Here is a 27,240-nt window from a genome sequence, read left to right on the forward strand (position 1 = left end):
GTGGAATTGGAAGCGGTGGAGTCAGGTGCTGTGCCGTCGGGTAGGCGGAGTGAGGTGATGGACCAGAATCCCTGTCGTCGATCACGGCCAGTGCTTTTCGGCTCGCATCGGCAGGGATCCATGCATGCCAGGCCTCACTTCATGACGTCCTTGTCGCCGACTCCCAACCGCCATGGTGTTCGCACATCTTGCGATTTTCGTCCCTCACCCCTCCAAATGGCGGAAAAGCACCCGCAAAAGACCGCCATCGTAGTCGGTACGCCTCAATCGCCCAATTGTGTCTTCAATGGCTCAGGACTGACCCGCTGCAGGCGCAGGAATCGGCGGCGTAGCAGCATCAGCGCGGCTGGCAAAAGCGGGCTACAAAGTGACCGTGATCGAGAAGAACGACTTTACCGGTGGCCGCCTATCTACCATTTCTCACGAGGGACATGTAAGACCCCGACGTCGTTTCTCGCCGAACTGCCTAGTAACCCGCTCCTCGACAGCGCTTTGACCAAGGCCCGTCGCTGCTACTCTTGCCACACTTTTTCGCCGAGACCTTTCACGACCTGGGCACGTCGCTCGAAGCCGAGGGCGTGCGCCTGCTCAAATGCGAACCAAACTACAATCTGTGGTTCGGGGACGGCCAGTCGTTCGAGCTGTCGACCGACCTCGCGCGCATGAAGACGGAGATTGAGAAGTGGGAGGGCAAGGACGGCTTCTCGCGCTACCTCGCATTCTTGCAAGAGTCGCACGCGCACTATGAGCTCTCGGTGGCGTACGTGCTGCGGCGGAATTTCACGTCGGTGCTGAGCATGCTGCGATGGGACTTTTTGAAGCATTTGATCGAGCTGCATCCGTTTGAGAGCATTTACTCGCGCGCCGCGAGGTACTTTTGGACTGAGAGATTGAGACGCGTCTTTACGTTTGCGAGCATGTATATGGGTATGAGTCCGTTTGATGCACCGGGCACGTACAGTTTGCTGCAGTACACCGAGTTGGCCGAGGGTATTTGGTATCCAGCGGGGGGCTTCCACAAAGTGGGTAGCAGTCTTGTGTGCGTACAGACATCCGGCTAACAGTCTCCAGGTTGTCGAAGCTCTCGTGTCCGTCGGACGTCGCCTAGGAGTAGAATATCGCCTCTCCACCCCCGTCTCCAAGGTTCTCCTCTCCCCAGACAATGCCACTGCGACTGGAGTACAGCTCGAATCCGGGGAAACACTGAGCGCAGACGTCGTGGTAGTAAACGCTGACCTCGTATACGCATACAACAACCTCCTGCCACAGACGCCTTACTCGCGAGCACTGGCCTCTCGACCGCATTCCTGCAGCTCCATATCTTTCTACTGGTCACTGGACCGCCAGGTGCCAGAGCTCAAGCCGCACAACATCTTCCTGGCCGACGAGTACCGCGAGAGTTTCGACAGCATCTTCAAACACCATCTCATCCCCTCGGCGCCATCCTTCTACGTCAACGTGCCCTCGCGCATCGACGCATCGGCCGCTCCGCCAGGCAAGGAATCCGTCGTAGTCCTCGTCCCCGTCGGCCACCTCCTCGACGACGCCTCCGATGGTCCGGCGCCCTCGACCCCCAACGCCTCAGGCACGCCCGCCACAGCGACCCAAGACTGGCCCGCAATGCAAGCGCTTGCGCGCAAAACCATCCTGTCGACCATCGCAGCGCGCACCGGCATCGACCTGGCGCCGCACATCGTCCACGAATCGACCAACACGCCGCGCACGTGGGCGGCGTCGTTCCACCTGCACCGCGGCGCCATCCTGGGTCTCGCGCACGACTTCTTCGACGTGCTGTGCTTCCGGCCCAAGACGCGGCACGAGCTGCCGTCGGCCGCGGCTGCCACGGTACTGCGCCTGCTGGAGCGCGTCGGGCTGGCTGGCGGACGCGTCGCCGACGTTGCGGGCGCGGTCGCTGCTGCTGTGGCGCCGGGGCGGGGCGTCAGGGGGCTGTATTTCGTTGGCGCTAGCACGCATCCGGGGACTGGCGTGCCGATTGTGCTGGCGGGCGCGAAGGTGGTCATTGAGGGCGTGTTGGCGGATAGGGGCGAGAAGGCGCCGTGGGAGGCTACAGGGAACGAAGTGTTTGGAAAAGCTAGGGGAGAGGGCGAAGGCATTGACAAGGTGGAAGGAGGCGCGGCGATGGGGAGCTGGGTCTGGGTGCTGCTGCTTTTGGGCGGACTCGTTGCCGCTGTGCTCGTCCTGTCTGGCGGGCCGGCGTCTGGGGTGCGGTTGGGTGGGGATTGGTAGGGGTGAGGGGGCGCGAGGGGGTCAGAATTCCGCCAGGGTAACATATCAGGTGGAGCTTGGACGACATGTAATACATAGGTAGCAGCACAGCCAACAGTCGTGTAATAGTACATCACCACTCGAGCAAGTTTACTCGGCGCTCTCATCACAGCCATCTTGTCACTTTCCCTTCCCATGTCTTTCTTTTCTCCTCAACCACACGTACACCTACTGACCCACCCAACAAACGAGCACCAAATCTTGGCCCCCCACCCTCTCCTCCTTAGTTTATGCCAATCCAGCCCCTGCCGCTTTACCCCTGTCGCACCATTGGCGGAGTGGGCAGCGGGAGGAAGACACACGAAACGTTGGCTACGCAGTACTCTCCGCAAAGTGGGGAAAATGGAGGGGTTGGAGGTGGTGTGGTGAGAGCAGAGTGGTGTAAGACAAGAGAGAGGGGAACTGGGGGTTTGGGGGACGAGGGGATGGTCTACATGGTATGAAGGGTTGAAGCGTGTACAGTACATTACTACGTGTATGTAGCCAGGTACCCGGACATAGATAGATGGGTTAGTACCTTTGCTTACACACGGCGCTCTCATTTGGTCGGAGAGAGCCGCACCACCTCCTTTCCTTTCCCTCCGCTCTCGCTCAAAACTGCTCGCGTGACACACATTGAGGATTCGGATTTAGATGCTCGCTTGATTGATCACCCCAGCCTCTCGCCTAATCAACGCATCACATCGTGAGCTGTCTAGCACAACACAGCGCACCATTTCTCCCTCACTCCTCACGACGGGCGCTACTGCCTCCAACAGCGCACGCACTGCAACTGCCAAATCAGAGGCGGCTGGGTGGGTGAGGTGGGTGGGAGAGTGGGAGTAGCGCATCACATCGCAGCGCAGCGCATCGCAACTCACGTACCGCACATTACATTAACTTAGCGCAAGGCCATCGCGCGCCTAGCCTAGCGCAGCCGTGCCGCCCGTCTGGCTGGCTGTCTCGAAGAGACGAGGAGAGAAAAAGAGGGGAAGTGCGTGTCGTGTGTGGGGTGTGGGGATGCTCTGAAACGATGGCTCGGCCGGCGGGGGAGGAGGAGAGGAGGATGTGGTGGTGGGCAGGCGCGAACGAACGAACGAACGAACGAACGAACGACCGAACGGACACTTTGCTTTTTCCCTCGTCGTCGTGTCTTCATTGCCGCATGTGTGAGGGCGTTTTCTGTTGCCTCTTTTGGCCACACGAGAGGCCAAGACTGTGGGGCAGGCAGGATGAATGAATGCATGCAATGAATGAGGCTTCTGTGCATGTAAGACGACGGAAAGGATGGGATGGGCTGGGAAAAGTGTGGAGTGGAGTGGAGAGTTTGTGGGAGGAGGAGGTGAGGAAGCAGAGATAGGTCGGCGTGTGGTGGTTGGTTGAGATTCCCGAGTGGACGGCACGATGAGGTGAGAGAGGAGCGTGCAGTGAAGATGCAGGGGTGGGTGGTTGCGTGCGCGTGTGGGTTGACGGAGGGAGAGCCGCTGTCGGTCGTCGTCTGTCGAGGGACCCCGTGAGATGAGGGAGCAGAGGCAGGAGGAGGGGAGGAGGGCAGGAGGGCAGGAGCGAAGGAAATGCCATCTGCAAGCGGGACGGATCCAAGACACGATGCGAGTGGACAATGGGCAGTCATGGTGGTGAGAAAAAATCAGCGGCTGCAGCAGCAATTAGGTGTGGCTGTCTGTCTGCTGCTGCTCCCATCCACGGAATGCTCGCGACTCGGCAGCATGCGAGGTGCTTATGCTCAAGGTGCAGCATGTTGTACCAATGCAGCCATGGAGCTAGGTACATTACCGTTGTTGCCGCAGTGCATGCATGCATGGAGCTGCTACTGTACCTTGGCTGCATGGTAGGTTCTAGCAGACGACGGCGAAGACGCGAGGCGAGAGGGAAGGACAGCTGCTCATGCAGGGATGGTGTCCTGATTTCCGTCGAAAGACGTTGAACAGTCATCTGGGATGCAGCGGTGAAGCACTGGCCATTTATTGCGAGAGATGCGGTCATGACTGACTGTGTATGTCAGGCAGTCGACGGAGATTTCAAGGCCAAGTCTAGGATCTCAACACGACGACAATTCTGCGCTGGCACAGGCAGGTTTCGCGGCATTGTCGCCGAGAAGATGCAGGACGGACGTGTTTTGTGATTCTTGGGGGGGCATGCCGAAGATCCGCGGGGGCAGCGACGGGCCACAACCATCTCGGCGGAGGCGGCGGGTGGAACGTGCAAGGCGGATTGGCGACAAATAAACAATTCCATGGCATGGGGAGGGGGTTGGCACATGACCTGACTGAATGCTTGCAGGCGGGGAAAGCGGAGGTGGTGGTTAGTGATCTGAGATGTTAAGCATACAGGCTGCCTGGTGCATCAAGTGGGCTCAGCTGATGGCCGCTGTTTGTTTGGATTGATACTTTGGTGATACTTTGGCTGTAGCACGGGGGCGACGAGGTCGACGACGACGACGGTGACAGCGACGTGGAAAAAAGAAAGACGAAAAAGATTGACAGCGATGGAAGACAAGGTAGAGCGAGTAGACGACGTGATCATCTCGCCATGGGTGGAGAGACATTACTGGAGCGAGAGGGGGCGGCAGATCGGGAGCGACTCGGCGAGGGGAGACGGGAGTGCTGAGAGGTCCGCCGGCGGCTTCGGGTTGGGGTTGGGGCCGCAGACGGGACGAGCAAGGAGCAGTGACCGGACAGCGGAGGAGATGTGCGGCAGGGATCAAGCAAGCCCGGCCATCGCAGGTCGAGGCGCGAAGGAAGGATGCGGACAGACTACGTGATTGTCGTCGTTGAGGACAGAAGTCGACTGTGTGTACGGTGCACGCATGTCGATTCTCGTCGGTCGTCGCCGGGTGCCGGCGCAGCGAGAAGGCACTTTGTGGTGACGAAACGCCGGGCCCTGAGTCGTGGCGTCCCAGCATCACCACCCATCGACAGCCAAAAGCTTAGTATGAGATGAGTCCGTGCTCAAGCTACCCCTGCCAGCCTCGACCTTTCCTTTTCGTTGCATCATAGACACTACACAACTCTCCGCCCTCTGGAAATCTCTGCCCTAACCACTTCGCGCCCTCCAGACCCAGCCCGGTCCTTCCAGCGCTGCCGGCGGCACACCCTTCCCGGCGCGCCACCATGCCGCCGCCGCCGACGTCTCCCTGTCTGGAAACATGGCCTTTTTCTCCACCTCATGCCTGTCTAAGCTCCTCCAACGGCTCCTAACCATGCACCAGTCAATCGTGATCCACTCCCCAATGCGCTATGACACACCCGCCCAGTGAGCCCAGCGTCACACCCATCTTAAAGCGGCCACGGACGTCACCTGCTACCCTGGCAAGCCCGTCCATCCTCCCCACGCCCTCATATACCGTACCTGCGGCCCTCTTGCTCGCCAGGAACTCGTCGTCCCACACTCACCTCTCGGTCTCGTCAATCTGCCCATCGGTTGCCCACCATGAATCAGCTCTACCGTAGAAACGACGCTCTGAACGTCAACCGTCAGTTCGCCCCCCTCGCATCACTTCTCAATGCTGACCCTCCACAGCCCCCGTGGTCAATGGCAAGACTTCCGACATCAACATTACCGTCCGTGGTTCGGACTGGTACTGGGCAGTTTGCGCAATCATGACAACTGCGGCCCTCGTCTTCTCTGGCTTGTCCCACACAAAGCCGCGTCCCCAGCGCCTGTTTCACTACATCACCGCTGGTATCTGCTTCACTGCCGCCATTGCCTACTTTTCCATGGGCTCCAACCTTGGCTGGACTCCAATTGATGTTCAATTCCGTCGTTCCGACTCCAAGGTGTCCGGCATCAATCGCGAAATCTTCTATGTCCGCTACATTGACTGGTTCATCACCACGCCGCTCCTGCTCATGGACCTCATGCTCACTGCCGGCATGCCGTGGCCCACCATCCTGTGGACCATCTTCATGGATTGGGTCATGATCGTCTGCGGCTTGGTTGGCGCCCTCGTCAAGAGCTCCTACAAGTGGGGTTACTTTACCTTTGGTAAGTCGAAAGTAAATTGGTTCGCCTTCATTTGCTGACGCGACTAAGGATGCGCCGCCCTCGTGTACATCATTTACCAACTGGGTTGGGAGTCCCGTCTCCACGCTTCGCACATTGGCCCTGACGTCAGCCGCGTTTATTTGATGACTGGCGTCCTGACCATCGTCCTGTGGATCTGCTACCCCATCGCATGGGGTGTCTGCGAAGGCGGCAACATTATTTCTCCTGACTCAGAAGCCGTCTTCTACGGCATCCTTGACATCTTCGCCAAGGTTGGCTTCGGCGCCGTCCTCATCTTTGGCCACCGCAACATCGATGCCGAGAGACTTGGTCTGAGGATTCGCGATTACGACGAGGACCCTGCCGTTCACCCGTCGACCACGGGCGAGAAGAGGTCCAACGGTGGCTCCAACGGCGTGACGAACGGCGGGCAGCAGGCGGCTCCCGCTGAGACGACCGCTACCAACGTGTAAAAACTTCGATCCTGATTCCATCGACTGGAGGTTGACACCACGCCTGTATGGATTCTCATTACATGATACCAAGCGCAGTCCTTCTTCGCTTTTCGCAACCTTCTTGCGTTGTTCCTGTTTCGCATTTTTGCTCTTCTTGTCTCCAATCCTTCTTGCCCGGCGGCTTCTTGTCAGAGATTTGTCTTGGTCCGGGCTTGGTATGTTTTCTGTTCTGCTCAACGCTTGGATACTGGTTATCAATGCTAGGCAGGGGCAACTAATGCAAACAACCTAATAATTGATACCCTGGCTCTAATCAAAAGAATTTGCATGTCGTCGAAACTGACTTTTCGTGCTTTGAAACTGCCACGTAGCGGACTGTCGTTCGCCAGCGACTAGGATTTGTTGATGTATTTTTTCCACCACAAAATTTGCTAGTTGTGCATGGATGAAGTTGGTTTAGAGATGCTTCGCTCGGCGCACACGTCAATCAAGATTTCGAACGAGGCGCACGGCACGCAGGCGCCACAACGGACGCAAAGCCTGCGTTCCTGAAAATAATGTCATCATCTAAGACGACTACGACACGAAATTTCCCTCCCGTCACTGATCCACTCAATTCACCACACGCCTCCATATACGCATCCTCGACTTAGTCACAAGCCACTCGCTGCCGCGACCAATTCAATTCCATTCCTTCTGCCATCCTCGTCATCCCGGCTAACCCAGCAAGCACCTCAGTCGACGGCCGCCCGCACGTGGACCAGTCTCAGCGTCGCGCCCAGCCTTAGCCGCACCCGCCTTCCCTGCTCCGCGCCTTTGCAACTCTATCTCGAACAGCTGCATCCCTCCCTTTCCGCGATATGACTCCTCAACTTTCCCTGCCTTTCCGTCGTCCTTGCTTCCATCCTTCCCTTCCTGCTGCTGCTGCCGCCGCCGCGCTATTGTACCAACTGCCCGACTCCGTCTTCGATCCGACAGATGCCACGCCCCTCCACTCCCTACACGCGCTGCGCTGTGCCGTGCTGGGTAGCCCCGCTCCGTCCGCGCTGCCGCCGCTAGATACCGCGTCCTAGGCAAGGCCCGCTTGCGAGCGATGCAGGGAAATCGATGCCGGCCGGTCTGAACAACACTAACGGCTTTCACGGGCGCCCAGCACCCCAAGAAAAGGGGGCCACGGTACGGTGGTACGGTACGGTGCGGTAGGGGTCATGATGGGCAATTGCTCGATTGCGATGGCCAGCTCACTCGAGAAGTTTCGCGCGCAGTCGGCGGTGTTTCACGTCGAGAGTGCTTGACTGACGCCGGGGGTGGGAGGGAGGGTCTGCGAGGTAGCCATTTAGCCAGCCAGCCAGCCAGCCGCCTTTCGCGATGTTTCGACGCCGTACATGCTTGTCGTCGTGTTGTGTTGCGCTCTCGTCTACTAGTGCATTTTTGTTTCGTGATGCAGACGCGACGGGGAGTAAGTGATGTGGACGGAACGCCAGGAATGGCAGAGCCGGCCAGCAGCAAGCCTGTCGACGACTGTGAAACGCCGTCCTCGATGCATGACTACATGACTGAGCGTGCGAGCGGCTGGCAGGTGCGAGGTCGCGATGCGATGCGATGCGCTGCGCTGCGATGTGATGCTTTCGCCCTGCATCATCACCGTCCCCTGCCCTTGCCAGCCCAACACTCACCTGCTATACCCATCCTGAAAACTTTCTGTTTCGCATCCCCTTTCTCCTCTGTCTTGAAACACGTCACCATCGCCATCGCCGCAGCTACACCGCAGAGTCTCTATCCGCCCCCCGACTAACTTACCCCCTGCCAACACCAAATCTTTTCCGATCGTAGGGTCATGACCTCTCCTTTTCCGCCATTATTACAGTGCTTCGACTTGCTGGTTCATTGGTGGATTGTTCTTGAAACAAAAATCTCTGACTTACTGTTCTCTTATCCATGTCGCCGGCCCCTGAACGACTGGTTGCGAAGGCGATTGGATCACCGACTGCTCATCCAAGTTTCGCTTACGGACGCTTTCTGTTTGTTTATGGATTGTCGCTACTGCATCCCGCGCTCTTCTGCCTTTTGATTGCCAGAGAGAAGAGTGCGACGCATCCTCTGGCTCACTTGTGCCGATGACGTACTGCTCTCAGTCGAAGAGAAACACATGATCAAATAACTGCCTGATATGCCTCTTCTGTGACCCGACCGCCATGCGCATTTGCATGTGACCAAAACTTGAAGAATTGTCTCCTGACTGGTGCCAGTCCAACTATGTAAACACCGGCCTCTCCAGGGGTATCACCTCCGCATTCGCAGCGTCCGCTCTGCGCAGCAACAACGAAACCATGGAAGAGGACGACTTGTCCACCCAGCTCTCTCGGAATGGAAATTTACTTCTCTGTGGCGGGGGTGGTGCGGTTTGCAAGTTGTATGCAAGGGCGCCTCAGGGGCAAGAGGGCAGTGTCAGGGGGCGCACCATTCAACCACGGTGTAAGAGTGCGATGCTAGGAATCGACACTGACAACCATCGACGAACTTGCTGTTTTTTATCACCATGATTGCACAGCGTCCAGATGATTCCGCGCCTCATCAAAACCAAGCAACGACTCCCAAACTCCAAACGAGCCCAGAACCCACACGCAAAAACAGTAAAGCATGAGGATAGATGGGTCGCCAACCAACACCAGTGTAAGCTCTTATCTGACTGGCTTCACCGAGCGAGCCAGCCAGCCATGAGCGACACTGGGCTAACTCCTGCGGGGGGCGAACGGCGATTTTATACCTCCCTCTACTCGACTGCGCACGTGTCAGGAGGAGTCGTGCGCGCATGCGGGATCACGAGAGGGGTTTCAGACTGCAGCTTTGGTTGGTGGTTGCATGTGAGATTTGTAGTGTTTATGATGCTCCTGAATTCGTAGTCTTGCTGCGATAGAAGTGCTCTTTTGCGTACTGATCCGTGGACTTTCTAGGAGCATCATGACAGAGCAGGAATTACTGTTTGGCGGCCGCGGCCGTGGTGGTAGGGTGTTTGGTTTAGTATCTCAGGGGTAGGAGGGTAGGGGTTATATTCTTGAGAAGTGTTGTTCAGCGACACTTTTCTGCTTCTCCTTCATCACTGTCAATCAATGAGTACTAAACGCGGCGACGCGCTGGTGAAAGAAGAAAAGATGGGTTTTCCGCAGCCACGCGAGGCCGCAAAAAACAATCGTCTCTGTGGCGAGGTTTGACACCGGAAGACCAGCCCAAGTGTACTCGTACGTGACGATTGGTCCTTGAAGTTGGCTGGCCACGATTGTCAGTGATCTTCTTCTGCGGAGCGAGGGCGTGATTTTGTACCCCTGACCTGCCGGTCTGTCCACCGCAACGGCGTTCCACACGCTCAAGACTCACGAGATTCACAGGCCGAGCTGGAGGCTGTGCCTGTCTCGTGATCTGTTGCCTCTGCTACGCGTCATGCGGCTGCAGCCGCGGACCGTGTACCTGCTTCTCCCGAAGAGGAAGTATAAATTGCGCTCGACCATGGACCATTTCTCATCAGTAACACACTATTCATATGCTTCTGTACTCAAGTGGAAAACGCCCAACAAACCCTACACTTTGTCTGTCTTCTGCCCCTTGGTCCACTTCATACCCGCGGACACAGACCGTTCTGCGAGTCCTTCCAGCGTCCATCAACTTTGTTGAAATAGCATTATCATTCAGTGATGCAGAAAATTGTCAAAAGTTGATGACTTAAAGCATCTCCGTCGCACTGTGAATTGGGAAGAAAATATGCGAGATTCGTGACTTCTAGTTCCTGCGGAAGGGCTGCTGCCGGCAGCAAAGTGTTGAGTTCTTCGAATTTTCATCAGCAAAGATAGCGTTCTGCTAGTTGACTTCTCCAATCTGGTGCCAACAAAGAACTCTGATTGAACAGGATACCAGCAGAATCACCTCGCTTGTATATGCGAGTTTGCGGGTAAGATCGTGCTCTACGCGTAGAGTTCGGCGCGTGACGGCGCCATTCTCTTCTCGACAGTTCCATGTGATAAAGCAGGTGGCAGTCCGAAGACGGAAGTAGACTGACCAACCGAGCATGTGAGGCACTTGCTGCTGACAGGCCTGGTCGAGGCTTCGGGTATAAAACCTCCTTCGATCGCTCACTCTTGTCCAGGTCGCCAAGCAGCCCGTTGTCTGGCAATGCAACGAGGGTCGATCCAAAACCTTCACTTCGAAGCCCAAGAGCCACTTTTGTTTGTTGTCCCGCTGGATTCACGTTGGCTTTGGGTCCCTGCGTCATCGATCAGCGCGGAATATTGCTTCCCTCCAGCATTCTCAAGAGTCGTTCAGCAGCATGAACGCACAGTGTAAATAGCGGGTATCTGCAAGCTGCGAGGCTCTAGCGTCGATTCAAAAAAAATCCTTCGTCAGTCTTCTGTCAAACTCTACCACACCACGCCCATGACCCCCCAAACCGCCTCATAAACGCCCTCCACATCCCGCAACGTCTCCCTCGCAACAAAAACACCATAAACATCCTCCGCCCTCTCCAACAACTCCACCCCCTTCACCGGCCGTCCTCCCCTGAGTCCAACCCACCGCCTCAGCGCCGCCACCGCATCCGCCATATCCCATGGTCGCTGCCCCAGCCAGCTCATCCGCGCCACAGCACTCGCGACGACGTACTCCCACGGCGCGGCGAGCACGCGCAGCCGCCCGCTATGCGACACGTAGATGGTGTCGTTTTGGCGACACGCGGCGGCCGCGAGGTGCGATTGCAGCGGCAGCGGGAGCGAGAGGATGACGGCGTTGGTCAGCCAGTTGGGCTGCAGGCGGGGGACGTTGCGGGTGCGGCTTTTGCGGTCTTGCCCACCACTGGCTGGCATGGCGAATGCGGCGGCGGCGGCGAGCGCGGCGTTCTGCGGCGACGCGGGATCTGGGTGGAAGAACTGCAGCGCGGATGTCGTGAGGCGGCTGCGCAGGTGCAGGACGTGCAGGGCGCCGCCGAGCGCGATGATTGTGATGGGGGCTTCGTTGTGGTGGTCGAGGTGGAGGGAGGCGAGATCCAGGGCGTGTAGAAGGTCGGCTCGTGTGAGTTTGGGGTCGAGGGTTGGGTCGCTGGTGTTGTGCTCTGGTTGGGGCGATGGGACCATGATGGGACCGCCTATGGGAGGCGAGATGCAGCGGTTGGGTGGTGGCGCTCTTGGAGGAGTACGTTTGGATGGACATGAGGGACGGGAGGGGAGACAGCCCATGTTTTTGAGGCGCTGGTTCGATGGTCCCAAGTAATCGAGCTTTTGAATGCCCCGGGGTACGTGTCTGAAAGAAGACTGTCTGGCTATGAACAAATTCCCTTCATCCACATCAGTGTATCAAATGGCATATATACATGCCCATTCATGGCTTCGTCGTCCTCTCCGCAATCGCTTTCTGCATACACACTTCGGCAAATGCACTCAATGAGGCGATGTTGGTTGAGCCGCACAGCGCTGCGATTGGCCACCGCGTGCTTACTTACATGAACAAGACAAGCGCGCGACAACTGCGCCTACCACATCTAAGGTTATAGTTAGCCTCGTTCCAATATGCACAAAATGACCAAAACTGTCGATTTCCTGGAAGAGTGTCAAATATGTGTGGGTGAGCCCTGGTTCCAATACTGTGCTTATGCGGCGTTTTCATGTCGGGAAGAAGGAAATGGCAGCTGATGGTAGCGTGGCAAGCTCTTGTTCGTTGCGAATGTAGTCTTTGGAAGATGGAACATGAAGCGCAATTGGTGATACATTCTTAGAAGGGCTGTTGAGAGAATCATGAGAACGTCCATTGGGTCTGTGACTGAGAAAGGAGAGCAAATTGAGAAGTGCAATTGTGGCCGAGAAAGCCAGAGGCGTGAAAGGAGAAATCAGAAGCAATCCTCAAACTCCATGTCGAAATGAAAGAGTGAAAAGAGACAGAAACAAACTCAACCATGAAATCAACGACGAGAGAACAGGGCCTTCCTTGGTGCCTTACCACCCGTGGCTTTCCTCGCGGGCGTGCCGAAGAGGCCACCCGTCGAACGCGTGAGAATGGATCCGCCAACATCTCCATCACTATTGCCCTCCTCGCCATCCTTCTTCTTGTTCTCGAACCAGGTCTTCGCATAGCAAATCCAATTCTCAACCTCGTCGACGCCGTCATGAGAGCTGGTCCACGATCCATCCCTCTGCTTCTTCGCTAGGCGTCTGGCGACCTCGTTGGCTTCACTCAAAGAAACGAGCTTCCTCTTGGCTTGGCCTGTCTTCTCGTCCGAGCTCAAACGCTCTTTGACCATGTTCCACGTCTTCAAAACCAAGCTCGGTTCCTTCTTGTCGATGGACTTCTGCTCGCCAACGAACTTTTCGGGTCGACGCCTGACAATCGGATCACGTCCCACAGTCTGGCTGATTGATGTACCAAAGATGGAACCTGGGTCGCGGGGAAGCTGAGGAGGTTCCTTGAAGCATTCTCTCATGCGTTCGTCCCATGCCATTTCCGCTGGGGTACGGCCAGTCGCATTTTCGCGATGCAACAGCTCTGGGCGGCGGTCCAGGATGATGTTGGCCAGGCGTAGGAATTTATTGCGGATGACGATGTGAAGGGGCGTGTCGCCTGCACCGTTAACCAATTCGAGCTCCTCGAGAGAGGAAGAAAAGTCCAGGATGACATTCAAGATCGCTGCATCCCGATCTGAATCACAGGCAAGGGTTTCGAGCCATTTGGAGAGCGGAGTGCTGCCTCCGAAGTCAGTGGCGCTGCGCTCGGTGAAGAGGCTGGGCAAGAGGCGGCGGTCAACTAGATCAAGCATCTTGGACAGTTGCTGAGGTCTGTAAACCTCATCTCCCGCTTGGTAAGGGATATTCTGCAAAAGCGTGTGGATCAGGTTGTTTCCGTCCTTGTCGCGAGTTGTTTGGTCGGCACCAGCGTCTATGAGGGCACGAGCGACAGCGTAGCGGCCAAGGCGGAAGGCGAGATGGAGAGGGGTCAGACCAGAACTCGGTGACTTGGTTTTCAAAGACTTGGGAACCGCGTCGACAATGTAGTCGATCAGCTTGTTGCATTCCTGGATGGGGATGTCCGAGATGATGATGCAGTGAAGAACGAGGTCGCGCCTTGTTCCCAACCAGCCCTTGATGCTCTTGTCCAATCCGCCTTGGGCCTGGGCAAGATACTGTAGACGCTTGTCTTCCTTGTGCGCCGCGGCGAATTCGTGATACCATCTCGTGGGGCTGTCGCTCAAGAACAACTCCAAAGAATCGACGTTTCCTGCCTTGGCCGCTTGAAGAAGAGGTGGGTGCAGAAACTGGACTACTGGCATGCTGACTTCCCGTCCAGCAGCCGCCCAGTCGGCACGCTTCGTGCCATGGACTGACAGACCTTGGTAGAACTTGGGCTTCTCCGTGATTTTGACTCCACTGCTCTTGACAAGCTCTTCCAAGGGAATACCAGAGCCAGTCCTTTTGATTATCTCGGCAAGACAACGGGTTCTTCCATTCTTGATTGCAAAGGTCAGGTCGATCTCGTCGACCCTAAAGAATCGTTGCTCTCCGTCTTCGACCTTTTGGTACTGCTTGGCATACTCATCGCCCCACGTCAGCAGAGTCTTGAGCAAGTCCAGGTCGTCTTTGTAAATGGCGTATTGCAAAAGACCGATCATCTGAGCACGAGACCACTCGCCAGATGTAGGATGCGAGGTCAATCCCAGCGACGAAGTGCCATCGTCACCCAGTTTGACCTCAGGGATAACGTAAGACCACTCGAAGAACTCGAGGGGAGTCGTATGGCTCCTGACTGCAGTCGCAACCTCACCGACGTTTTCGATGGTGAATTGGTCGTCGAGAATTTTGACGTCAAGCCTGATATTTCCACCATCGTCGTCATCAGTCTCGCTTGCCTGACTCGAGTCATCATCAGCCATATCGTAGCGTTGCTGAGCCTCCTCAGTCTTTGGCTTGTACTGGAGTTTTGCAATTTCGAGAATTCCTTTGGCGGTATCAAGGTGCCCCCGCAAAAGAGCAATGTGGAAAGGACTGGCTCCATTGGGGTCCTTGACAGCGATCTTGAGAGGGAACTGGTCGCCAGAATCACCCCAGAAGCTCAGAGTAAGCTTCTTGATCGTAGAAAAGTCACCGTTCCAAGCAGCCTCGTACCTGAAGACGCGTTAAATTAAATCACAAAAAGACCTTGCCAATGCACTTACAGCTGAATGTACCCCTCCGTCATCTTTGGATTCAGATTCGGGACTTGAAATGAGAAGGTGACTTCGAAGGGCTTCTCCTTCGTGCTTTGTGGCGTTGCGTGGCGTCCAAAAGCACTTCGCTTTTCCCGAGTTGGCTGTTCGATTTCAGGGTGGAGTTCGTAGAAAGTTTTGGCACCCTTTTCAACAAGAGCCTTTTCGACCTCTTCGAATTGCTCGATGAGACGGTTGATCGCTTGTTGCTTTTGTTCAAGGCCCTCTGGCTGTTGAGGCTCCGCCTTGTTCTGGTGGTCTAACTCGGCCTTGTAGCGGGCAATGGCCTGTTGAACCGTCATGACCGCCATCCACTGCTGATAACCGCCATCCTTGAAGGGTTTGATGAGATGCTGTCCGTCTCCTTCGAATGGAATCTTCGGTTCCTTCGGTTGGGCGGGGGTCTCCGGCTTGTACTTTCTCAATTCATTCAGCTTCTCGCGCACAACATCGATGAGCGCAAGACCGGAATCGCTCTTGCGTCTGTAGTCCCACTGAATGACTTGCCATCCCTTGTGAGCGATGGTGTTGGGATCAGCACCGTATTCGAGAAGCTTGAGCACGATATCCGGCATCTCCGCTTCGACGGCCATGACGATCGGCTGATGGACATGGTCGTAGAAGTTGCGCTTACTCTGTTCAGGAGTATTGTAGAAAAGATTTTTCTCAATGTCTTCAGAATGCAAGGCCAGGTAGGCATCCATGAACTTGGTGAAGTCGATTTCTGGCGAAGCACCAAGCTCGAGCAGGGTGATGACAGACGAGGGGATCTTGCCCTCGATGGCAGATAGAAGAGGAGTGAAGGGGTTCGGCCTCCAGCGGGTTTTTTCAATGGACAAGTGGTTGACGGCTCTTTGTGCGGCGGGTTTGTCGTGTTCAATAAACTTGTCCAAGAACCTCGGATCGACGGTAGCGTAACGGTGCAAGGCCGTAATGCCGTGCAAATCGGCTTGAGCTGGAGAGGCACCGAGTTCAAGCAGAAGTTGGGCCATTTCTTCAGCCTTGTCATACGGAAGACAGTGAGCGAGGACAAGAGTGAGGATCGCGGATCCAGGGGTCTTGTCATAAGCCTGGAAGAGCTTGACAGGCAACAGGACGTCGGCGCCGAAAGTCTGAACGAGCTCTTTGACAACGTCGCAGTGGCCATTGACTATGGCAAGGTGCAACGCTGAGCATGGTGTGTCCCAGGCCAAGACATTTACGTCGAAAACGTCTGGCTCTTCCTCATCCTCCTCTTCTGGCAGGTTGTCGCCCTCGGTAGGTCCCTCGGTCTTCCTCAGCTTGACGTACGATCCCGTGGTTGCTGACTTCATTTCGACATCCTCATCCGAGTCTCCATCCTCAACGATGTCCATATCGTCGTCGGATTCTTCGTCTGCCTGAGCACCGCTGGCTTCCTTTTTGGCTGCAAGTCTTTCCTGCTTGCGGAGATCTTCCTTTTGGGCCTCCTCCTCTTCATTCTTCTCGCTTCTGGTCAGGAGAATCTTGACCATCTCGAGGTTGCCGCGAGCAGCTGCAATATGAAGGGCGGTTCGACCATCAGCGAAGCGAGCGACCATGCGGGCGCCAGCATCAACAAGGACCTGGACAATCTCAGGAGTGGACGAAGTGCAAGCCAGTTGCAGAGGAGTGCGACCAGTGTAATCGCGGCAGTTCGGATCGGAGCCCTCCTGGGCAAGCCAGTCCTGTACGTGCTCGAGGTCCTTGTCGACGATTGCTTGGCAGAGGCGTGCCGTGTTGCCGACGTAGGCCATCTCGGTCCAATCGTCGTCAGTGAGAGGGTTGAAGCTGCCAATCGTTTGTCGACCCGGGTCGTCTTTGATGAAGGAGATTTCGCCGGAAATGTAGATTTTGCTTTCCTCTTCGGCTACCTCTTCTTCCTCGGGAGTCTGGGGTTTGGGGCAGTATCCGCAGCAGTCGTGGATGACATCGTCAACATCACCGAAAAAGGCGGGATGCCGATGGAGATGCACTTCACGGTCCTTGGGCTTATTCCACTCGGCGTTCATGAGCAAGTCTTTGGTGTAGAGCAGCTTCTCAATCTTGCGAGCATGAAACTTTTCGCCGTAGGGGATCGTAAAAGTGTGGTAGTTGGAAACATCTTCTTCGTCGACCCATTCCGCAACTTCGTCTTCATGGTCGTCTTTGATGTTGCCTGCGAGGGTTCGGGCGAAGCGGTTGTGGCGGTTGATCGGCGGTCGGCCCCGCTCTCGCCGTCTCTGGTCCATGTATGAGTCTCTGTCGGTTGACGTTGGCAGCTTCTCGAGCACCAGTAGCCTTGCGAGACCGAGAGTTCGTGCGAAGTTGCGCTCAAAGATGGTGGGGTCAATCCTGGCGCGGTCCATTTGAGGCCAGTAGACCTCAAAGCCTCGGTGAGAGTACTTGGACAAGCGGTTTTCGTAGGATGGAGAGCGTCGACTCAGATCGATGGTGTTGACTTGGGTCATGTAAGCGGCCAATGCCCTGGGCGAGGCATAGACCTGCTTGCCATCGTAGGCGGCGCAGGAGCAGTCGACGTCGAAGCCAGTGAGAATTTCGGCGACGGATTTGTAGATGCGGAGCACAATCTGTACATGGCGGGTGGGATATTGGCTGGCAATGGTAATGGCGTGCTTGGTCCTGATGGTTGTCGTCTCTTCCAAGATGGCGTCTTTGACCTTTGCCTCAATTTGCCTAATCTTTTCGATTGCCTGCTCTTCGTCGAGGCCGTAGATGAAGAGGTCGACGTCTGAGGCCGGGGCAATGACATCATGGTAGTATCGGCGAAGGGAGCGCTTCGATCCAGAATATTCCTCAGGGACGGGCAGAAGTGAGGTGACGACGGAGCTTCCGGCCTAGCACTTGGTCAGTATGAAGACAAGTCGAGGAGTGGAAATGCACGTACAGCAATAACGTTACTCCAGTCCATTTCAGACAAAGAAGACTCGGAGAAGAGATTGAAGTTTGTCTGGAAGTCTTGGAAGCTTTGCACAACACCAAGGGCGCCGTTTGGCTTCCGGTCTTTATCAGCAAGCGGCATCAAGTACTTGTCCGTCTCCTCGGCTGACTCTGCGGCAAGGTCGCGAGCCCGAATCTTGAGGTCTTTCTCATGGCCGGCAAAGATTGGAGTGATGTTCAGGTGGTTGTCGGCCAGCAGTGGGTTGGTTGGGTCCTGAGCAAAGACCTCTCTGAGTTTGGAGTCGTACTGCTGGTATGGCGCTAGGAGCTCGGGGATGGGGGTTTCTGGGTGAGCAGCCACATGCGAGATGAAGTCGGCATGCTTGACCGGCACGTCTGGAAGCACGGTGGTGGAGACTGCAGCCATTGCGAGAAGATGCAGCGAGGAATCGAGGGATTGCGAAAGTGAGGGTAGGTTTGGAAGTGAGTGGGTCGCAACGAGGTGTGGTTGAGAGGGAGGAGAAGGCGATGGAGACAGAAGAGAGCAAACAAAGAGGATTATATAGGAAGACGCGTTGATTGCGTCGCGCAAGTACGCGCATCACGTGTGGCCATTTGGGATGGAAGATTTAGGCGGCAAGACCCTGGTCTAACCCGTTTTGGGGGTCGTAGATCCACAACACCAGGCAACATGGCGCTATTGCCTGGACCACCTGCTCCAGACCTGACGGGAGCGGACGCGACTTACCGCTTACCGGCTCATCTTCGCCGCTTGCCGTCACCGCAGTTCCACTGCCGCTCGTGTCTCGGCCTGCATCCTGCCATTAGCTTTGCAACTTCACGGCAGACGGCATCAGAGCTCACCCTCATTGACGTCAGAATCTGGCAGCTGCCTCTAGGATTTTTCACCAATACGATTTCGTTGCCTCACAAGAAATCCGACTTGCGAGAATGAATTTCTTAGCTGCTTCGTGTCCGGGTATAGCCAGCCAGCACCATCCAATTGTTTTTTGTCCTGTTCCTTTCCCAGATCCGTTTCCCACTCTTAACCATCCCTTACGACAAACCTATCGCTGCATCATCGCCAATCTAGCTGGATTGATACCTGCGAAATGGCTCTCTTCCGGTTGCGCCTCCTCGACCGGCCCATCGAATTGAGGAGCCTCATTGCCACCGGCACCCTGCTTCCTATGCGCGCGCTTCTTCTCCTTCTCTTCTTGTTCGAATCGACGTTTGCGCTGCTCATTGAGCCTTTCGTTCTTGTGCTGGATGCGCTCCTTACGGGCTTCGGTATTTCCGCCGCCACCGGCACTAGAGGAAACCATGTCAGCGTCATTGTAGGTTTGATAACAAGCAAGACTACTCACGTCAACTCGACGTTGATCTTTCTCGTCTTCCCCTTGCCAGCCTCAAACAGCGAATGGTGGTATAGCTTCAAGCAGCTCTTCATGTAGTCGTATCGGTCAAACTCGAGGAACGCAAAGCCCTTGGACTTCTTGTTGTCGTCCCGCATGGGCGCCCGGATCGAAATGGGATGGACCTTTTCAAAGTGCTTGGCCACCGATTCGGCATTGGCAGTGTATGGAAGGTTGCCTGCGAAGGATTCACGTTAGCCAGTTTCCGTATCCTTCATGATTTGACAGCATCATACCAATGAAGCAGATGAAGCGCGATTTGGGCTTTCCATCCTCGTCCACTTCTCCGTCCTGAGCGCCATTCTCGTCTTGCTGTTCTTGCGCAGGCTCCTCTTGCGCAGCACCCTGTGGTGCCGCGGGAGTCTCGGACTGAGCTGCTTCGCCATCGTTCTTCTTGCGCTTCTTCTTCTCCTTCTTCTCCCTCTTCTCGACCTTTTCTTCCTTGGTCTTGCTCGACTTGTCAGCGGGCGCAGATTCGTCGTCCGTCTCGTCGTGCTTTCTCTTCTTCGACTTCTTGGTCTTTTCAGACTTTTCAGACTTCTCAGACTTCTCCAACTTTTTGGACTTGCTAGGCGCCTCTTCTTGTGCGTCGGCCTCTGCCTCGTCGGTTTCCTTCTTGTCGGCCTTTTTCTTGTCCTTCTTATCCTTCTTCTCCTTCAACTCCGATTCTCGCCTCTCCTTCCGGCGCGCCTTTGAATTCTTGTGCTCAGAAGTCGCATCATCGGTGGCTTCGGTTGGGATGGCGACGAAGTCGGCGCCGGTGTCGAGAGGTGCGGAACTCGTTGCAGCAGTCTCGGCACTGGTGTCGACGGACTGGGCGGCAGCAGCCTCTGCCTCTTTACGTTTCGACTTCTTTTCTTTCTTCTCCTTCTTTTCGGAGCGCTCCTTCTTGCTCTTCTTCTCGGGCTTTTCGGATTTCGACATTTTGGCGACGCGACGAAAAAAGGTGTGTTGGTGAAGGGAGCGCGTTGAGTGGTCGGGACGGGACCAAGGAAAGATTAATCGAGAAATTTTGCCGGCATTATTGTCACCGCCCTCACCCACACCCTCCAGCCAGAGCCGCCCACAGCGATCACCGTCTCCGCATAGCACTGCGCGCCACGACACCTGCCCGCCATGCAGGCCGTACGGTTCTCAGCGCGACAATTGCATCCTCTCCGGAGACCATTGCTGTCACCTAGCGCCCTCCTTCAGCCTCCAAAACCGCGCCCGTTCACCCACAACTCGCAGCTCCTATTGGTCGTGTCTCCAGCCAATCCACGACCGCAGCTGCCCTTCCTCCACCCCGCCGCAACCGAATTTCGATATCGACAGAATGGTGGTCAATGGCAACTATCCCGCTATCTTACGACTGAGAGAAAGGCCAAATGGAAATACAATGCCTGGATAACGACCAGAACACTCGTCATCTGCGTCGTTGCTACTGCCTTCTTCGGCGTCGCACAATACGGCATTTTCCAGGAAAGGCTTGAGCGAGATCGACCAACTCCGCGTGAGTGGTCCTCGCTGACCCGTTGGATATACCGGGATGCCCGCGGTGTAGATGATCCGGCATGGTCGGTACTGGCCATGGGCGATCCTGTCGTTGCTGGACGGCGGTACAAGGACTGTGTCCGGCGATTGGAAGACCCAGAGATTGACGGCCAAGGCGTCAAGGAACAAGACGACATTCCCGTCAAACTGCTCGGCATGGGTAAAATGGGCTTGGATATCGAAGCGAAGAGCGAGCCCTGGCGACGCGGATACCACGAGGTGCTGATGAGTCTTGGACGTTGCGCCGAAGCGCTTGATACTTGGGTCACAGACAAAAAGCGGTTGATTGTTTTCCCTCCTGCAATGGTCATAGGGCCAAACAACCCCAATCCCCTGCCTGTGCCGCCTGGATCCCCCGAAGCGCCGCGAGAGGAGGACTGCAGGCCAGCTTTTGCACCACCGGAAGACTTTTATATCAAGATACTCACCACGAAGGGTTTCAACGCTCGTCAACGCATCGAAGCAGCAAACAGAATGGCAGACTTCCTCGTCAAAAAGGGGCGTACGCAGGAAGCTGACACCATGTATCAATGGGCGCTCGACACTGCAAAAACCGCTGTCCCTGAGGGCGACAGCATCATCGACAAGAGCGGCGTCATCCAAGAAAAGGCCCAATACGTAACAACCAACATCCTCTCCACCGCCAAAGAATTCGCTGCACACAAGGCACGAAGCGGCGACGTCGACCGCGCCCTCCCCATCCTCCTCTCCATCCTGCGCGCTCGCCGCCAAGCGCCCCAAGGCCCTGAGCCGGACCTAAACGCCGCCAAAGACGACGGCGACTTCATCACCACGTTCCTCTGGTTCATCCGCGAGAAGCCATACCCGGCGCCGCCGCCGACGGGCGACGAGCCGCTGCAGCGCACGTCGGCCAGTCTGTGCGACGACGCCGAAGTCATGACGCTGATTGGCGAAATCCTGTACGCGACGTCGGCGCCGTCGCGCGAAAAGGGGCTCAAGTGGACGCGCCAGGCCATCGCCGACGCCGAGCTCGCCCTCAACATCGGCAACCTCGACGACGACCAGCGCGTCAAGTGCCGCAACTGCATGCTCGCCGGCCGCCACAACCTCGAGAAGATGGTGCAGCAGCTGGTCCGGATCGAGGAGGAGAGGAGGGCGAAGCACGGCGGCAGCGCGGCTGCTGCTGGCCAGAGTAGCTGGTGGCGCCCTTGGAGCAGCGGCAACGGCAAGAGCAGCGATCAAGCCCTGGCCGAACTGAACCAGGAGCTGCTCGATAATCGGCATTGGATGGTGCGCGGGGAGAGAGACGCTGCCGCAGAGGAGTACAAGATGATGCGGTCGAAGAATCCGCTCTCTGGTACGCTGCTCTTCAACACCTAGTTAGCTCTGGTACCGCAATGAGGGCGTCGATGGCGTAACGGGAGTTGAACTTGAGCGTGTCATTGTATCATGTTGATTTTATCTACTCCATGACCGACGGGTCATTCACTGGCGAGGCGTTCTCTGGCACGGAAATATCAAACTCGACACTGCAGCTGCGTTGAATACCTCGAATTTCTTTTCCCGTCTTGCAGTGTACTTTCATCATCATCCAAGCGAACTTCTGTGGCAAAACTCTCAAACCGAAACCCTCTTCTGCCTTACGACCACGCCGACTCCCCCCGTTCAGTCCACCTCATTCTCCGACTTCGGAAAAAGCGAATTATAAGCCGGCGGCGCCTTCGGATCCTCCGGGGGTCTAGGAAACTCAATATGCAGCTTCTGGCCCCCCGTCACCTCCTCATAATTCAAACAGAGCGCCGTCAGATTGTCGACTTCCAGCTTGGCCACGGGAAACACCTCGGCGTCATGGCGCACCATGAAGAGGGACTTGTAGTTGACGCGCGTCGTGGGCGGGAGATCGAGGAAATAGTTAAACTTGGTGGCAAAGATGGCACCGCGCAGCTTTTTTTCGTCGACGAGCGGCGACGGCGGGCACGGCGTCGTGTAGATGATGCCGTGCTTGCCGCGCGGATCGGACTGGTTTGAGCGGACCGTGGCGGAGTGGCCGGAGGCTTCGACGAGGCTGTGAAGGGAGCGGAGATGGGATGTTAGAAGGGAGACTGGCTTGCTTGGAGGGAGAGGGTGGCCGGCACAACGTACAGGCATTCGGATTCGTCGCTGCCTACGTGCACGATGATGCCGTAGACGGTCACTTTCTGCCCGTCCTCTGGCCGGCGCAGCCTGGTCTGGATCACCTGCCGCCGCCGAAACGCGTCAGCTGAAATGGCTCGTTGGGAGTTTTGAGGATGGAGGCCGCTTGCCTTGCCGACTTTGAAGAAGGCTTTTTGTTCAGAAGGCGTATCGAGGACGCGCATGGGCAGGTCTGGCTCCACTATTAGGGTCAGCTCAGTAAGCGAATGGAGCAGACGCAAAAGCAAGTACGTTTGGGACTGTTCAAGGGAATTTCGCCGTGGACGCTGTTCGACTGCTGGCGTGCGAGCTCTGCGGCCGCGTCCATGAGGAAGTTCAGCAGGTACTGTGCTGCTGAGGGAAGTGATGGAAAATATGGTCTGATGGCGTCTAGTGCTGGAGTAGCGAGTGTATTCATAAATCTGGTAGCGATGGACAGCATTGTGTTGAATGGTGGAGGTTGGAGATGGAACGAAAGTCATGCTGTATCTCGACGCTGTTTCTGGGGGGATCGCAGACAGGAAGGTGCAAGTTGGGAGCGCCGAGAGTTCCAGCTTGACTGACTGTTCGTCAATTCCGAAGTGACTACCTACTTTGCATTAATGAGAGACGGACAATCGAAGACATCTAATCCAAGGGAAAAAGAACAAAACTGATTAGATCACTGATGCCTTGCTCCAAGGCTGCTTGTTGAACCATTAGGCTTGATTGGAGGACATTTATGGGTCATGTCAAACATTTCCAATCAGAACCGATTGAGAAGACCATTCCAGTAAAGAAATGATTGACGCAGCAGTAATTAGACACTGCGAATTATCCGCTGAGCACCTCCATTTGATAGTTCAATAAATAACTACCTTGTGCTGCCCAATTTGCATTGCTTATAGCGGCAGCAAGTGCAGATTGTGATGGCAATGTCGACACATGGAGCTCAAAGCTCTTTCTGCTTTCATCCCTCACGGCAACTTCCACATCAAATCTAGAGAAGGCCCATGATGCCAAAGCACAACCCAGGTTAAAAACAACCAACCCCATCATTGAATAACAATACTGCCACCCATCTTCTTCACACTCTAGAGTTCTTCACACTCCAGCACTCATCAATCTAGCGTACGCAACCAGAACCAAAAAACAAACAAACCAAGTCAACACTCGGCCGACCATTTGAGTTTGGTCGCACCACTCCCCACTCTCCACTTAACCCGCTTGCTCGCTTGCCCTCCGTTGAATAGATGGCGAGCTCTACGTCTTTATATACCTTACCCCAGACCTGCGCATAGGCAGCTAAGGCGCCGGCTGACTTAGTGAGTCAAATGCACATGCCCACGCGCACATGCCTTACTACCCTGAACATGTGTCCTAGTGAGTAGGTTGATGCGCGTGAATGCTTTAGGGTGCCCGTGCGTGTGTGCCTTGTGAGTTGAGCACTATGATGTGCTGCATCACGGGCTATAGGGTCTTTTACATGTGGGTAGCTCTTTTTGCTTGTGGTTAAGCTGTGATGTGATATGACGCGGCAGGTATGAGACTACTCGGCACTATGATGCTTTACAATTTGCCAGCTGGTATTTCTGAGCGCACCACTCTGCAGTCATATTCGTTTCCGCTACCGCAAACTCCACTGACCAACTCTAACACCGCATGCTCAGGAATCCAACACTGCTGATTGCCTTTTTTGGTGAGCAGATTTTGATTCTCGGTACGTGAATGCCGGATGTTAGATCGAAAGTAGCTTCAAAGCAATCACGTCCCACAAAAACACAGGGCTGGGGAGTCTTCGCACCCACACCCACCAAATCAGGTCACCATCAGTGCCGACACCAATGAATCAACGAATCAATCAATCGGCCTTGAATTAAGTATGCCAAAAGCCGAATCTGAATCTGAATCTGAATCTGCTGGAACGCTCTGAAAGAAAACAGCAAAAACGACCACGGAAACATAGAGGGAATAAGTGAAAAGAAGGAAAATCAAGCAACTAAACACCCACACGCGCCGAATGCACCCCTGTCCAAATCAAATCCATACACAAACGCACTCCATACGCGCGCTGACCCATGAGTTGTGCTGTAATACCGAGAGATAAAAGGAAAAGGAAGAGAGAAAGGGAAGGAAAGGGAGGGAGAGAGGAGGGAGGGAATCAACCACGACTGGTGGAATCTCTCATACACATGGGGGAGGAAAGGAGGAGAAGGAAGGAGATAGGAGACAAGGAGACGGAGAAAGGAAAAGGAGACCCAGAGACCCAGCTAGAGAAACGCCATTGATCTTATCTTGATGAGTGCACCACTGCGGCCGACGACGCTGACAACGGCTTCGTCGTCGTCAGCGTCGCCACCAGCAGAAGCATTCATATCGTCATCGTGTCCATCGTGTAGGTCATGAAGCGTGCTCAAGTCGTCAAGAAACCCACCCCCGCCCCTAGCGAAGTGTCCCTCGTCCAGCTCTTCAGGCGCCGATTGCAGCGGATGCGCCGAATCAGCTCTGTGCAGCCTTTGTCGTTTGACCCGTAAAAATGACGCGTCGTCGTCTGTCTCGCCGTCCTCTTCCACCACGACGCCTAGGGCGGAGGTCCAACCTACAAAAAACTATTCCGCGTACCGTTTGAGAGCTTGCGCATCGACGATCGGAAACTTCCAGCCGCGCTTCCCAGACCGCCCAGCCCCTTGAGATGCGGTGGCGGCTGCAGCTCGCTCAGCATCTCGGCGTAGCTGTCGCGTCGACTGCCACCCGCCTCGCTGCCGCCAGCGCGGTCGGGCGTGGGCACCCCGAGTTGGCTGCGGCGCTCCATGCGCAGGCCCTTCCAGCCCTCGAGCTCGCGCTCAACACGGAGCTTCTCTTCGCGGACTTGCGACAGTTCGCGCTCGGCGCGCTTAGCTGCAAGCTGGTGAGCCGAATCCGACGTTTGGAGCTCGTCGATGGATGAGAGAAGGGAATGAATCTTGTCGCGGGCTTTTTGAAGGTCGTCAGAGAGCATTGTGCTTTGCTTCTCGCGCCTGTCGATTTGGTTTTGAAGATCCTTGACCGTGCGGTCGATGCTGCGGGCGGCACGGGATTCCGATGAGCGGACTGCTTGGGCTTCTTCGAGGGACTTTTCGAGCTAGAATCAATTGTCAGTCACATGTTTCAATCAAGACTAATGGTGATGACATACCTCTTGAATCCGACCGTGGAGGTACTTGACATCCTGACTTGTGGATGAAAAGCCTTTGGTCTCAAGGTCGATCAGGCGGAGCTGGAGGTCCTTAGCCTTCTTCTCCAGGCTACCCTTATCCTTGTGGAGTTGAACGTTGGCCTCGCGCTCGGCGACAATGTCCTTTTGCAGCTCCTGGGTCAAGGCTTCTGCGCGGCGCATCTTGCCAACGGCGGCGGCAGCAATGTCCTCTTGTTGAGCGAGACCGCTCTTAAGCTCAAGCAGTTCGCGATCCATTTCGGCGGCGTTGCGTAGGCTAGGACTTTCGCTATGGGCGAGCTCCTCAAGACGCTGAGCCGCGTCTGCAAGACGAGCTTCGAGACTCTTCTTCTCTAGCAAAGCCGTGTCGCGTTCGGCAGCAACGTCGTCTACAGAAGTGCGAAGCGTGCGGACCTGAGACAGAAGGCTCACAATCTTGCTCTGGGCCTCGTTGTGGGCGTTGACAGCCTCGTCTCGAGAGTTGCTGAGGTCTTGGAGGGTAATCTCCAGGCGAGCCTTCTCCTTGGCCCAGGTAGAGCTATTGAGGACTTCATCGTCCCACTTGCTGCGGAGCTCTTCAATCTCCTCGTGCAAACGGCCATTTTCTTCCTTGACGCGAATGACATTCTGTCTTTCGAATTCCAACTCTTGAGTGGCACTGGACAGCTCCGCCTGGTACTTCCTCCTTGTCTGCTCCATGTTCGTCTCCGTGTCCTCAATATCCATGGCGCGTTGATTGCGGTAGTCCTCCAATTCGTTTTGCAGTCTCTTCTTGGCCTGGAGCGCGCCCTCGAGATCGGCGGATAAATCCTCGATCCGCTCTTCGTACTTTTGAGCCTGCGTCTGCAGGTCCTCAACCAGGCCATCCATTTGTTTCCTCTCCGCCATGATGCTGGCACATTGTTCCTCGGCCTCGCGGGCTTGCGTTTTGGCGAATTGTTCGGCGCGGCTTGCCTTGAGCACAGCAATCTCGGCTTGCTCAAGCTTACTGAAGTATTCGTCTGCACGACTCTTGTACAGATTGAGGCTGGACGTGACATCGAGCAATTTCGATTGCTCATTGTCCAACCGAATCTGCAAGTCGCTAAACTCCTGCAGCAGCTGAGCGTGGTTGGCAGCCTCCTGCTCACGCTCATATTGGATGTCGGTCAGCTCGGAACGTGCATCTCGAAG

At 55.7% G+C, this 27,240-nt stretch overlaps 9 protein-coding genes across 9 annotated transcripts; 3 read left to right on the top strand and 6 right to left on the bottom strand.

Moving 5' to 3' along the window:
- Positions 1 to 216: 216 nt before the first annotated feature.
- Positions 217 to 2,352, top strand: J3D65DRAFT_645867 (uncharacterized protein; the record flags this gene model as incomplete). The annotated part of the gene is made up of 6 exons (XM_066802238.1): positions 217 to 256; positions 312 to 433; positions 489 to 1,022; positions 1,072 to 1,826; positions 1,944 to 2,157; positions 2,326 to 2,352. The coding sequence occupies 6 exons, from the start codon at positions 217 to 219 to the stop codon at positions 2,350 to 2,352; spliced, it is 1,692 nt and encodes a 563-aa protein (XP_066655223.1).
- A 659-nt stretch (positions 2,353 to 3,011) lies between these two features.
- On the bottom strand, positions 3,012 to 4,061 carry J3D65DRAFT_364775 (uncharacterized protein). Its single transcript, XM_066795671.1, has one exon. The coding sequence runs from the start codon at positions 3,896 to 3,898 to the stop codon at positions 3,194 to 3,196; it is 705 nt and encodes a 234-aa protein (XP_066655224.1). The 5' UTR covers positions 3,899 to 4,061; the 3' UTR covers positions 3,012 to 3,193.
- A 1,166-nt stretch (positions 4,062 to 5,227) lies between these two features.
- On the top strand, positions 5,228 to 7,054 carry J3D65DRAFT_624320 (uncharacterized protein). Its single transcript, XM_066800235.1, has 3 exons — positions 5,228 to 5,758; positions 5,806 to 6,270; positions 6,319 to 7,054. The coding sequence occupies exons 1-3, from the start codon at positions 5,716 to 5,718 to the stop codon at positions 6,741 to 6,743; spliced, it is 933 nt and encodes a 310-aa protein (XP_066655225.1). The 5' UTR covers positions 5,228 to 5,715; the 3' UTR covers positions 6,744 to 7,054.
- A 4,043-nt stretch (positions 7,055 to 11,097) lies between these two features.
- J3D65DRAFT_364856 (uncharacterized protein) lies at positions 11,098 to 12,303 on the bottom strand. The gene has a single exon (XM_066795672.1). The coding sequence runs from the start codon at positions 11,942 to 11,944 to the stop codon at positions 11,135 to 11,137; it is 810 nt and encodes a 269-aa protein (XP_066655226.1). The 5' UTR covers positions 11,945 to 12,303; the 3' UTR covers positions 11,098 to 11,134.
- On the bottom strand, positions 12,304 to 18,241 carry J3D65DRAFT_696167 (ankyrin repeat protein; the record flags this gene model as incomplete). The annotated part of the gene is made up of 3 exons (XM_066804021.1): positions 12,304 to 14,857; positions 14,908 to 17,771; positions 17,822 to 18,241. The coding sequence occupies 3 exons, from the start codon at positions 18,239 to 18,241 to the stop codon at positions 12,664 to 12,666; spliced, it is 5,478 nt and encodes a 1,825-aa protein (XP_066655227.1). The 3' UTR covers positions 12,304 to 12,663.
- A 640-nt stretch (positions 18,242 to 18,881) lies between these two features.
- On the bottom strand, positions 18,882 to 20,153 carry J3D65DRAFT_603111 (uncharacterized protein; the record flags this gene model as incomplete). The annotated part of the gene is made up of 3 exons (XM_066798185.1): positions 18,882 to 19,125; positions 19,182 to 19,407; positions 19,466 to 20,153. The coding sequence occupies 3 exons, from the start codon at positions 20,151 to 20,153 to the stop codon at positions 18,882 to 18,884; spliced, it is 1,158 nt and encodes a 385-aa protein (XP_066655228.1).
- Positions 20,154 to 20,291: 138 nt separating this feature from the next.
- On the top strand, positions 20,292 to 22,289 carry J3D65DRAFT_364881 (uncharacterized protein). The gene has a single exon (XM_066795673.1). It carries the CDS (start codon positions 20,346 to 20,348, stop codon positions 22,101 to 22,103), a length of 1,758 nt encoding a protein of 585 aa, XP_066655229.1. The 5' UTR covers positions 20,292 to 20,345; the 3' UTR covers positions 22,104 to 22,289.
- On the bottom strand, positions 22,290 to 23,377 carry J3D65DRAFT_696171 (uncharacterized protein; the record flags this gene model as incomplete). Its single annotated transcript, XM_066804022.1, has 2 exons — positions 22,290 to 22,788; positions 22,866 to 23,377. The coding sequence occupies 2 exons, from the start codon at positions 23,375 to 23,377 to the stop codon at positions 22,389 to 22,391; spliced, it is 912 nt and encodes a 303-aa protein (XP_066655230.1). The 3' UTR covers positions 22,290 to 22,388.
- A 1,940-nt stretch (positions 23,378 to 25,317) lies between these two features.
- J3D65DRAFT_364902 (uncharacterized protein) lies at positions 25,318 to 27,074 on the bottom strand. Its single transcript, XM_066795674.1, has 2 exons — positions 26,206 to 27,074; positions 25,318 to 25,767 (listed from the first exon to the last, which is right to left on the bottom strand). The coding sequence occupies exons 1-2, from the start codon at positions 26,953 to 26,955 to the stop codon at positions 25,474 to 25,476; spliced, it is 1,044 nt and encodes a 347-aa protein (XP_066655231.1). The 5' UTR covers positions 26,956 to 27,074; the 3' UTR covers positions 25,318 to 25,473.
- Between the last annotated feature and the right edge of the window lie 166 nt (positions 27,075 to 27,240).

The sequence above is a fragment of the Phyllosticta citribraziliensis genome (assembly GCF_038025025.1).
Source record: "Phyllosticta citribraziliensis strain CPC 17464 chromosome Unknown J3D65scaffold_6, whole genome shotgun sequence".
NCBI classification, from domain to species: Eukaryota; Fungi; Ascomycota; class Dothideomycetes; order Botryosphaeriales; family Phyllostictaceae; genus Phyllosticta; species Phyllosticta citribraziliensis.